Source organism: Plutella xylostella, chromosome 6, assembly GCF_932276165.1.
Source record: "Plutella xylostella chromosome 6, ilPluXylo3.1, whole genome shotgun sequence".
Lineage (NCBI taxonomy): Eukaryota > Metazoa > Arthropoda > Insecta > Lepidoptera > Plutellidae > Plutella > Plutella xylostella.
Window position 1 is genome coordinate 3,205,825 of NC_063986.1, and position 12,324 is coordinate 3,218,148.

A 12,324-nucleotide genomic window follows, 5' to 3' on the forward strand; every position below is an offset into this window, starting at 1 on the left:
GATATTGGATGGGGTGTCTTGATTAATAAAGAAGAAAAAATATGCATTGCTATGATTGAATGGAGTAAAAGGCTCACATGTTTAATGCCTACCTGTTTTTGTACACAAGTAAAAACGATGATGCTTCTACAGTAATGGATTCCACTTGAGATTATTCCTGTGCCAATCTCTCAATTAAAGCTATTATACCTATCCTTATTCCACCCTAAGTTTCAGTTTCAAGTTCTCTGACATAAGAGCAGCATCACCCAACACCTGGTGTGAAATGCAATCAAGTTTAATTATTACCAGTATTAATATCTAGGGGTTCTACTCGCGCCCGTTGCCATGGCAACTCCCTTCAGCGCCAGCCTGCCGAAACGCCACCGTAAACCCCTTGCAAGATATTGAACCTAACGTGAATGCAAACGATATTAACCCCTACAACCTCCTGATAAGAGTGACAAAGCGCCGCGTTTAATAGTAAGGCTTGCAAGTCCTGTTAGTTATTTATGAGAAAAGCTGATTAAGGTTGTGATTGTTATGGAACTTCCGATTGTGGCATGCTAGATTTAATTCAATAAAACTAATGTTGAAGAAAGCGATTCCATAGTCTAGACCGGAGGTAGTTATAACTTTTTCGGACGCGCTACAAGCACATTTATTGTTCCGATGAGCAAAAGTAAAGATTCTCAGAAAATATATCATGACTTTGTCGAAGTGCCAAAGTAACGATCCATTCCTACAGATTTATAAACACTTATTGAGTTTAGTGCACCTTAAAGTGTTTAATTGCAAGGAAATAGCGTGAAGGTATTAGGCAATTACTTTTTTCTTCCCAGACTTGTACTATAAAAAACTCCTTGGAGATTTAGTACACCTGTTTCCAACAGTTGTTTATTTATTCGCAGAGCACTGTAAAACTTAGGGAATTAACTTAAAAGTTAAATGAAACAATGTTTGGTATAAAATCATGCTGTACTTTTATACTGACTGAGTTTTGGAATTATTATGTATAAAATACAACTGTGATTGTAAATAATCAAAATCAACTGTTAATATTTTCAAGCTACATAATTCACTACACACAATAAATAGTTCAAGTTAATGATAAAATTGTATAAAGATATCAAACAGTTAAAATATTTACAAAATAAATACAGAATACAAAAACTATACTATATCACAGTCACTAGAGAAAGATAAACAAATTCAAGTGAAATTACTTGGCAGTCTATAATGAACACGACCACAGGAGCTAGATATCATCACTAAATGTAAATCGTTTATTATGTACTAAATTACTGTACATATTTACAAATCCTATAACCTAGTATTGCTTGTATTACGTTCTAGTGATATTTGCTGTTGCAGTGCCCTAGGATAACTTTGAAATGCAAAGTTGTATTAACTTCGATAGGTCCCGGAGCAGCCCGAGGCGCTGGAATGGTTTGTGTACATGTGCATGTCTGGATACTCCTGCTCACTGCAAAGATATTTACCCGAATAAGTATCTGTAAACAACTTTAAAGACTTACAAATAAACTGCAAAGTAAACTTGTATACTTACTGTTCGTACGGCGGAGGCGGCAAGATATCGTGCAGGTTCATTCTTCGACTCTGGTCGGACCTCCCGGCGCTGGGATGTCTGGTGTCTTGTGTACTCATGGCATTTCTGAAACTATTTTCTTTTGCTAACCAATGCCATTGCGGATAATCGTAATCCACTTCAGCTATAGCCCACTCCTTGTTGCCATCATGTTGACTAGAAGATCTGGAATTATTGGTTTTGCAAGACGGACATTCTTCCATTGAAGTATCTTGTGCGTTCATATCATCCATTTCGTTCCCACATTTTGTCATGTCACTGTAATCTTTAGTTAGAGTCGAATTACTGCTTCTACAGCATGTCGAGCATTCCTCGTTGGAATATTGATTGCTATCGCCGTACGATCGAACCATACTATTGTACTCTGACCCTGGACTTATTGCGCATTTCATACATGAATCTTCTGCGTCAGTATGATGACCCTAGATAAAAAAAGTTTAAGTATTTAAAAAAACAATACATGTACACACTTATGTAGGTTTTGTGAATCAAAAGTAGTTAAGTTTATAACTTCCGTACCTGATAGTTAAGTTCAGTATAAATAGCGCAAGTAGCGTAGGGCTCAGTCGCAGCCCTGTCATCGGCCGACATAAGATTCATTACATTAGAATGTTGTGGAAGACTGTATTCAGCTTCCATTGCCATTGTACCTACAGAATGTCCACCTGTAATAATAACAACGATGAAAACCAAAACCTATAATTAGTAGGAGTATACTTGAAGTTACATTTAAGTAAGTACATAATTCCTGACTAAACTAACTCACCTCGTAATAGATTTTGATGGCAGTTTAGAATTTCTATTCTGGGTTCGTTGTTTCCATCAAACATAGGTCTTTCTCTGAGCCACACTGCTTCTTTCCCCAAGAGACATTGTTGTGCATTTACTATCGCTGTATCTGTAATAAAAGAAAGTTGTAACAATTGACAATACAATATAAGAAATGTTTATTGATTAATTCAAGTGAATGATCATGTTGAACTTACTATTAGCACTTTGGCTCTTTCGTTGCTTTGAGTGTTTCCTCTTCACATATATGATAGCTCCTGTGCCGACTACAACTAATCCTAATAATACAAAACTTAAGGCTAAAAGCCAAGTTTCTTGGAACATTGAGTACATTGGCTTTTCTCTTGCTGGTTCAGTTCTGAAAAAAAGTATGAGACAATCAGAATGAATACATTTGTTTTTTTAATTGACTACGATAAATTTAGCAGATGTGTAACATAGAGATATGGGAACGATTATACCCAAGAAAAAGGTTCCTTATGTAAGCGGACCTAAAGAATAACGTAGAAAAAAACCCTAGAGCTATTCGAAAGTCTAGATACTCACTGAACATAATGCCTCTGCGTATGCGTAGGAACCATGTGGATCTGCACAGGTTGGCTGAACGGCCCGTGGCCCCGCTTGGTGACGGCGGCGGCGCGGGCGCTGTAGCGACCCCCGACCCTGAGGCTGCTGGCTGCGGCGGCCCTCGTGCGGGGGCCCAGGGACATCTGGCCGACCACCCGGCCGCCGGTGCCGCTGCCGACGCGGATCTCTATCTGCAAACAGGCACAATTAAAGTATCTTTTTTGAACTCAGATTCTAAATTGACAGATTCTGAACGGTTCATAAATATAGTGCCACAAACTTATCTGTTCCGGTGAGAGCGAACTAAATTGATCCATATCTCATTACTTACTAATGAATTATGTATTGATATAGACTAGATGGGTTTATTAAAACCCCAATGGCAAATTACCACTACGGGCAAACTTAAAATCTTTAATACCCCATCCACACGCTCGGCGAACAATGGCAAACAGCAAACAGCAAACAGCAAACACTGACGTGTGGATGGGTGTTTGTCGTTGTTTGCCTGTTTGTGTTTGTGTTCGCCAGTGTTCGGCATCGGTGTCGGTTTTTCTTGCCAGATCAAAGGATGTTCGGCAAACAGTTCGCTACGTATCCACACGTCTGGCAGCGGTCAGTATGCGCGCTAGCATTGCGGGAGGCGGACGTATCAACTTGCTACTACTATCTCACCCCTAAGGGTGGGTAAAGGGGTAAAAACAGGGTATGAATTTCCATTTTGGACACATATTAACCGATTCTAATGAAATTAAAAACATAAATATAGTTCTTGTAACAAAAAAATATGATGGTGACCTTGAGCTGATCTGATGATGGAAACGGAAGGCAGTCAAGGGAACTCCTCAACGGTATATAGCAACTACCTCGTGTTTAGGCTTGAATGATTCGTATTGATTAGTAGGACTTTTTGGTATCATTTGCATCTTACTTTTGATTAAAAATTATTGCAAATAAACCAAAAACTATAATACCTATAAAATAATAATTAAAAAGAAGAAGTCAGTTTTTTTTTTTTTATTATTATTATTATCCCATCATCGTCTTTGCTTTCTTCTTATTTTCCTTTTTTCTTTCTCTTGCTTTAATTTATACAGGGTGTTGCAAAAAGGGTATACTAAGCCGAAACCTACATGTGCAGCATGTTATATCTAAGCCCGAAACTGAAATCAGAATTTAAAAAATCGCGAAAAAAAAACATTTTCCATAGAAACTTTGTTGGGCACGTGTGACGTGACTTTTTACTATGGAAAATGAAATATTTTTTTGCGAATTTCCAAATTCTGATTTTAGTTTCGGGCTTAGATATACCATGCTGCACATGTAGGTTTCGGCTTAGTATACCAATTTTGCAACACCCTGTATAATAAAAATATGTCAACCCGAAAGTAATAGCTCGTCGTCCGCCGTGTTTGCCGGTTCGGAATGTTATGAGCGTTCACCGAGCATGTGGATGGCTGTTTGTGTTCGGTGATTGTGGTTGGTGTTTGTGACTTTGTTTGCTGTTTGCCGTGTTTGTGACAAACAGCAAGCGTATGGATGGGGCTTTAGACATTTACTTGAACTGTCACCAGAACAGATAAGTTTGTGGCACTATAATGAATTGTCCCGTCAATAGAACGATACGTCACTTAATCGCGGAAATATCGACTGTTGATTTGGAAGAAGGTCTTTGCTTACCAGGTAACCTGTGAGTTCTCCGTGCCAGGAGTATACTGGAGGTGGATCCCATCGGATCCAAGCTGATGTGGCATTAATAACACCAGCTGACACACTTTGAGGAGCTAATTGGGGAACTGAAATGTTATTGTATTTTTTAGTGTCACAGAATAAATTGTTTTCAAATGATGTAGGTAAAAAGCGTAAGTAACATGTAAGTCTTACCATCGTCATCTGTAAAGCCGTTCTTCAAATTTGAAGGTTTTCCAAGTAAAAGTTTATAAAATGGCATCAAGAACACATCGTATTGAGCAAACGGCATTAACCCTGTTAGGACATGACTCGACGATCCACTGTTGTGAACCGTCGTCATTGAAAAGTTGCCATGTTTGGAGAATTCCACTAAACTATCTATTGAAGTATTCGAATATTGAGCAGTATCTTCTAAATTGTGTCTGTTTAGGGATGTACCATTGAACCAGATTTTTACTCCTTCCAAATACTCATTGTAATCTGTAACAACCTGAAATAGCAATCATGAATTTAATAGAGCATTAAATAATCATAATTGGTTTATGTTCCAGTAAAGTTATGATTCAGTACAATTTTGTAACCTTGTTTTATTAACATTTTAATCACTTACATCCCAGACAACTTTCAATGCCGTGGACGAAATTCCCTCGACTCTTCTTAGAGCTAGCACATCTTGTTGCAAGTATCGACGAGCTTGCACTAGTTCGTACTGCGTCATTGGAGGATGACTCTGAGCTTTCCCCAGCTCTGGGTGTGAAGATGATGTTTCCGTGTCAGCGTTGAAACCGTTAGCCTCTCTTTTTAATACCTACAAAGATATGCACGGGAAGTTAAAATGGAACTTAATTTGAATGATTGATTAATGTTTATTACTTATATTATATCAACGTAAATTAAAAAAATAGTAGTAGGTATATTGTATACCTGTAAAGACGCAGTATGCATTGCGCTACCCGCTGCACTCACGGCCACACAAGTCAATTTCCCGGCGTGGTGAGTAGATACTCGATCTAAGTACAACGTCCCGGATCCATGGTTTGATTTAGGGAATATGAGCTCCTGGCAAAAAGAAACAAAATTAATAAATGTAATAAAAACAATTGAATATTTTCACTGTTACTATAGTAGAATATCAGTTAATACATGGTAGTAAAACCTGCTTACTTGAGAACCTTCCATCGTCCAAAACACTATAGGTTTGGGCGTCCCTGTGGCTTCACAAGGAAACGATACCTCTTCTCCTTCCCACGCAGTTTGGTCTGAAGGAACTTTCGTAAAATGAGGTAGTGCTGCAAGAAAAACATAATTAATGAATAACTTATTGACTACCATTTTATAAATTAAATTATTTTATTTACTTTTAAGTATGTTCTTACAGTTGACTGTGAGAGTGGCGCTAGCAGCGCTACTCCCAGCTTGACTTTCAGCTCGGCACACATAAGTTCCCGCATCAGACGCAGCGACCCGATCGATCCTCAACGATCCTCGCCTTATAATAGCATGCGACGATAAAGTCCCCTTTTCCCTGGCCCAGGTCACCGAAACGTCCGAGTCAGGAGACACCTTGAAACAAACGAAGGCACTGAAACCAGATACTAATGCAATATACATGAGGTCGTAAAACGCAACGTACTTGGCAATGAAACTCGATGTTTTGTCCCAGAAGTGCAGTGATGTTATTGGGTTTCACGAGAAAATGCGGTCTGCGTAATACTAGGAGCGTAGCCGGTCGGGATTGCCTCTCGCCCGCCACGTTCGACGCCACACATCGGTACACGCCGCTGTCTGACGGCAGACTCTCCAGGATTTTTAATCTACCACCGTCTAACAGAGAAATTCTGAAACAGAAATGTACACCTTTGAAGGATTAAACCCTTATACTGGCACCTCACATGGCTGTTCGTGTTTGTTATTGGATGTTTGCTGTATTTGAAATTCAACTAAACGAACATGGCAGTATCGGCAAACATTCAAATACAAATAGCCAAGAAGAGTGGTAGAATTACACCTTTGTCGTATAAAGAGGTATCTATCAATGAATGTAAAGGTATACCTTCCATTAACTTCTATGTCTAAGGAATGTCCATCTTTGGTCCAATGTACTGAAGGTTCAGGGACGCCTCTGGGCGGTGAACACTCCAACAAAGCTTCTTCTCCACTAGCTACCTTCACGTCCCTGGGCTCTCCTCTGAATTCTTCACGGAGAACTAAATCAAAGAAGTACGTATAATGAAAATTAAGGTCCATTGTTTGAAGACAAAGCCTTGCTTAAATAATCTGACTTGACGGAGGTAAAAAACTCTGACAGTAACAAATGAGATCGTAACTTTGCAACATCTACGCCGATTTGATAAAGCAAAGCTAACAGAGAGCTAGTACATACATAGATAACTTCGCTTATGGTATGAAAAAATCCGCATGCAAACCGATCCAAGCATTTGTTATATGCTAACTCTTACATATATGACTTTTTAATGGTTGAAAAAAGTAAGTACCTGCAATCGTCAAAGAAGCGTTTTTACTAACGGCTTCCCCGACTGGGTTTCGTGCGACACACCAATACACCCCCTCGTCGCTGTCCTTCTTGCCTCGCACCACCCTAAAAATAGAAAACCTATACATCTCTGTGCCTATACGGTACTACGTGTCGGATATAGCTGCGGTATCCGATTTCTGCGAGTTAAATTCCCTAATGCAGTCCGTAAATGTAGGGTTAAAGTTACATTGGCAGTGGCAAAGGTTTAGTGGCAAGGCGACCTCTGTCGGAGGAATGTTAGTAAATTACTGGCGTCGTCGTTGCGGTTTTGTTTTCAGTAAGTATACGGGATGTGTCGTGTGTGTGTATGTGGAGGCGGATTTAGTATGATGTTGTGAGTAGGTACTCTCATTACTGAAATAGTATGTGCAGAGACTTTAGACATTCCAATTTAATTTTTATTGAAATCATCTTCTTACGTAGTTTAGTACTTACAAAAAACTTGTTACAATAAATACAATCGCCCAAATACGACTCGACAAGTACAGAATTTAATAATAAAATATCTGTTTTTTAGTTTACACAACAACAAATATCAATTTGTTAATCCGATAACAACCCATTGTTTTTGGGAAGTGATTGAAAAAAAAAACACAAAAGAATAAAATACATTGCATTGTTTTTCTGGACAGCTAAATGGTTTCCCATCGCACATAATTTTTCATTCAGTGATGTCCTTTCGTAACAAAAAAACTCAATACAAACAAAGCCAAATTATACTGCTGCCGCTGTCTGAATATGTAAATCTTTTTTTTAACTTGATCAAATATTGAAACGGTTACCTTCACCGTTTTAAAACAGTTTTGTTTAGACCACCCCAGAAGTATGTATGTTGAAGTAAGTATTGATTACTTATTGTAACTGATGAGTCACAGGTATTCTTGTTTTTTTCTTTCTTTTTCAATATTAATCTACTTACCTTAAAATAACATCTATTTACATATATTTAATACATCAAATGTTTTTTTTACCAATCTTACGAAGAGATTTCGCCATTTCTTCTCCCCAGTAACTGGGCCTTTGTGAAATGCTGGTAGACTCATAATCTTGACAATCAACAAATAATTGTACATGTTTACGTTGAATAAATCATATTCTATTATTCTATTCTACCCTCACCTAAGGAACAGCAGCCCATCCTCCAGCAGCACCCGATGCGGGTGGTCACTCGGAGCGAGCGGGGCGCCATCTTTGTACCACAGTATGGAGGGCTTGGGCTTCCCCTCGGCCACGCAGCGCAGGGTCGCCGGCTCGCTGCGCCCCACGACGGTGTCTGCTGGGTGCTCCTTGATGCGGGGGGCGCGGCTCTGGGCTGCATGGGAGGAATAATGATAAGATATTCTTAATTTGTACACAAAAAACATTTGCAAACTAACAAAAAATTAATCTAACACATATGCAAAAATGATGGTAATATTGCTTAAAGCGATTTCCTTCAGACAATCAGATAGTATGTGGGGACATCTCACACATGGCCCTCCGACCCCAAACTAGGCAGAGTAATATGGTTATCGGACCGCTGATATATTGATAGAGATACATAGATGGGAATAAATGTGGTGTAGTTCAGAGAGCACAAATTCTAATATTAATGCTGTCAAAAGCTTAAATTATTTGTTAAAAATTCGGCAATAGGTATGATTGTTTACGTAGGCCTCGTTTAACTGCCCAAAGGAGAGGAAAAATTATTTGGGAATAGTCTACATATATCCAGTGGACGACTACGGGTCTTACGGGCTGATGATGATATCAAGTGAAGGTTGCTTGGTTAATAACCAAAATACAGTACAGTGTAGTCCGGGATACAGTACAGTACATAAGCAGTGCTACATAGGTTTTTAAATAGACAATATTTTAAAAAAAGCATTGCTTCAATAATTATATGTAGTTACTTCCTAAATAGGATTAAGTTAGTATGCTACTTATGCATACTCTTAGAAAACGAGCTTAACATAGAGGATATTAATATAATATTGTAGGAAGGTCTAATATGTTACGTTAACAAAATAGAAACACAACCGGGCAGATCAGTCTAAATTGGTATAGTGTCAAGCATTAAACCCGGATACGTATGCTTAACAAGCATCAAACCTACACCGACGACGGATGCATCCATCACACTGTTAATTTAGGACGAATGCACTCTTTACTGCCATCAAGTCGAATAAACAATCATAAAAAACAGTTAACATTACAATCAGCTATAAGTACTAATCTTCTCCTTGTCAGTGACTAAAATTAGAAAACTGGACTAGTCTCACTGATAAAAAATATAGTACTGTTCTGTTTTAAAATTAATTGCTTCATCAGTGCTAATGCTACTTGTAAGTCAATGCAGAGAACGAGATAACACCGGTTATTCAATAAAACAAGCAAACATCCAACGTCGAAAAACAAAACACTGAACGACGATCACAGTCCTGATAAAAAAGCTACACCATTTAATTACAGTTCATTGCCTTCTCCAGTCGTCGAAATAAAGCACAGTAAAAAAAGTAATAAAAAAGTTGCGATGTCGCAAAAAGAATACCAAAAAACTTTCTCACCTTTAACTCCACTTGGAAATGCGAGCAAAAAGCACAGTAGCAGTCTCGCGAACTGGTTCGTTGCATGTTGATTATCTCTTTTAATTACACCGGTGACCATACTGACACTACTGATTACCGTCACTTAGCACTTTACACCACTGCACCATCGTAATCCACTGGTACTTTCTCTTTTACTTTACCATCACTTTGGTAATCATTTTCTCCATATTTGTCGTCTGTTTTTTCACGGATTTGTTTTATTTTGTCAACAGTTTTGCGGACATCGCGATGTATATGCGACGGGCGGCGACACGGGTTCCTCGCTCGAGCACCTTGGTCTCACTGCCCCCCTCCCATCGAGTCTGTTTGGCGCACGCGCGCTGACGAGCTTTTCGCGAAATAAACGGACAGGTAGAGCTTTGTTATTTAAACAGTCTTAACGGTTCTAGACTGGGTGCATAAATTAGTCACTTATGGTGGAGGCATTTGATGCGCGTCAGGTAAGTTCAACAACAACTAGTGTGAGTCAGGTTACGTTTACAGCAGCAGTTTTAACTTATATATCGCAATAAGTATCCAATGACTTAGTTACCTAGGAAAAAAATATCCATCTTGCTCTCTTCTTTCGTCGGAAAAGCCTTCTTTTCCTGTCTCTTAATTTGACCGCCCAGAGCTATTTCCTTCCGGCAGGACCCTATTAGTGACATAATAATTAATCACGGCTATTAATATCTTTGCTACAATACTATCAACGCTTTCTGTACAATTTTATACGCATGTCTGGTTTTGGTGACTCATCGACAACTTATATTACAATTAAGTGATTAAAAAGATGAGTAATTCTGTAATATTTCACTGAGGAGTTATAGGTAACAAAGAAGTGGGGTATTTTGATATGTTTTTTAAATAACTGGTTAACTGGCAATATATTGCAGCCGCTTATCGAGTAAGAAGCTCAAATGATATATGAGCATATGCAAAATCAGATAATATTATTATAATGTACGTATCTTAAAAAAAAAACTACTTAGATAATAATTTATGATAAACGACAATACTATTTTATGTGAATCTATTTTCATTCATATTCATCAAATTCATATTTGTAGTATATTTATTCAATAATTTCATAACATATAAAATATTAAATATTTTCAGCAACCTCGACCCAACTCAACCAAACAAGCTTCACCTAAATAATTTAACCCGTCAAAATCAATAACCGCAACCCTTTTACTCCAATTGACTCTTCCAGCATCAACAACAACGTTCGCCCAAAATGCCCAAAATATTCTGCACACGTCAAGTCTGTGGTGTCAACTAGGTGCCGGGACCTCCGTATGCCGAGCACGTCGGCTACGTAACGGGCTTGTGGGCCCGTCAGCCTCCAGTAATCAACCTAGCAGGCACAAAGGCAGCTTCCTTCATTAACTCTAAGCGTATTAAAATATTCATAGGGACCTTCATCCATGTGAATAGGTGCCATGTGTCTGGGTGAAGGAAGGAAATTGATTTGATTGGCTTTCGGTAATTCGATGTGAAGAGGATATTATGGTTTTTATTCTTTAATTGACTACGAATTGTCATAAATTATGCTTACGAAATTTTGTGGGAAATAAAGCTGTAGTAATTGTATTCACTACTTCATTCATTGTCACTCTAGTCGCTTAGTATTAGTTAAGTATCAAATCACTAGGTTAAGCGAAAAATATATTGTAAACTTTTGTAATTAAATAAATAATAATAATAATAATAAGTAGGCACACTGGCGCAAGCTCGCAACAGAATAATTGATAAGCCTGTCTTCCGGGAAATAGTTGGATGGTGCATATTCGCATTAGCATAATATGAAGCTACCTGCAACCTGTGCATAGAAATACCTGTAATCATGCAAGTTTTAAATGACTAGGTGCCACTTGCACCAACATATTAAATCTAGATTTAGTGTCAAATCTCGATTTGAGAAACGTCAGTCCATATAAAATTTGACACAAAATCGAGATTTAACACAGAATCTAGATTTAATATGTTTCTGCAAGTGGCCCTAAGTCCGTAACTCTATAAAGACCGCCAATGCTGGGACATTAATCTTGGAAGCAAATAAGAAGAAGCAACAGCAGTAACACTAAAACACAACATTGGTTAAAGTAAAAACGATAAATCTGACACAAATAGTAATTTACTACAAGTACTTCCGATGCTCGGATAGTATTCATGATTCATTTCCTCAATAGCCGGCTGCATGCAGGTCACGTACGAGCTGGACTCAGCTTCTTGCATCAGGTGAAGCACACGATGATACAGATAGAACAAACAAAACAGACCCCTGCACATTCAATAGCAATCCTTATAACAAAGACAAAGAGCTGACAACAAATAAACAAAGGTTGGGAGAAGATACTTAAGGCAAGCCCACGTGCCAAACCCTTGTAGGGAAAAAATGAAAACCGGAAAGAGAGATAGGTTGGATAAGTAATCGTTAAGTCCGAGAGATCGATACGAATAGGGCAGAAATGGCGGAGTGGCTTACGATAGTAGATGGTTCATCTCTATAAAGTCACATGGTTCAGAATCTTCAACCCATTTTTTTATGAACGTATCATTTATTTTGTATGGAATACGCG

General features: G+C 38.4%; 1 protein-coding gene across 1 annotated transcript; it reads right to left on the minus strand.

The window, feature by feature from the left end:
- Positions 1-842: 842 nt before the first annotated feature.
- On the minus strand, positions 843-10,088 carry LOC105390655 (peroxidasin). The gene is made up of 17 exons (XM_011561993.3): positions 9,719-10,088; positions 8,292-8,484; positions 7,132-7,235; positions 6,690-6,843; positions 6,270-6,474; positions 6,013-6,199; positions 5,801-5,925; positions 5,561-5,695; positions 5,247-5,444; positions 4,829-5,126; positions 4,625-4,740; positions 2,924-3,135; positions 2,575-2,735; positions 2,355-2,486; positions 2,108-2,253; positions 1,550-2,010; positions 843-1,465 (listed from the first exon to the last, which is right to left on the minus strand). The coding sequence occupies exons 1-17, from the start codon at positions 9,816-9,818 to the stop codon at positions 1,387-1,389; spliced, it is 3,006 nt and encodes a 1,001-aa protein (XP_011560295.3). The 5' UTR covers positions 9,819-10,088; the 3' UTR covers positions 843-1,386.
- Between the last annotated feature and the right edge of the window lie 2,236 nt (positions 10,089-12,324).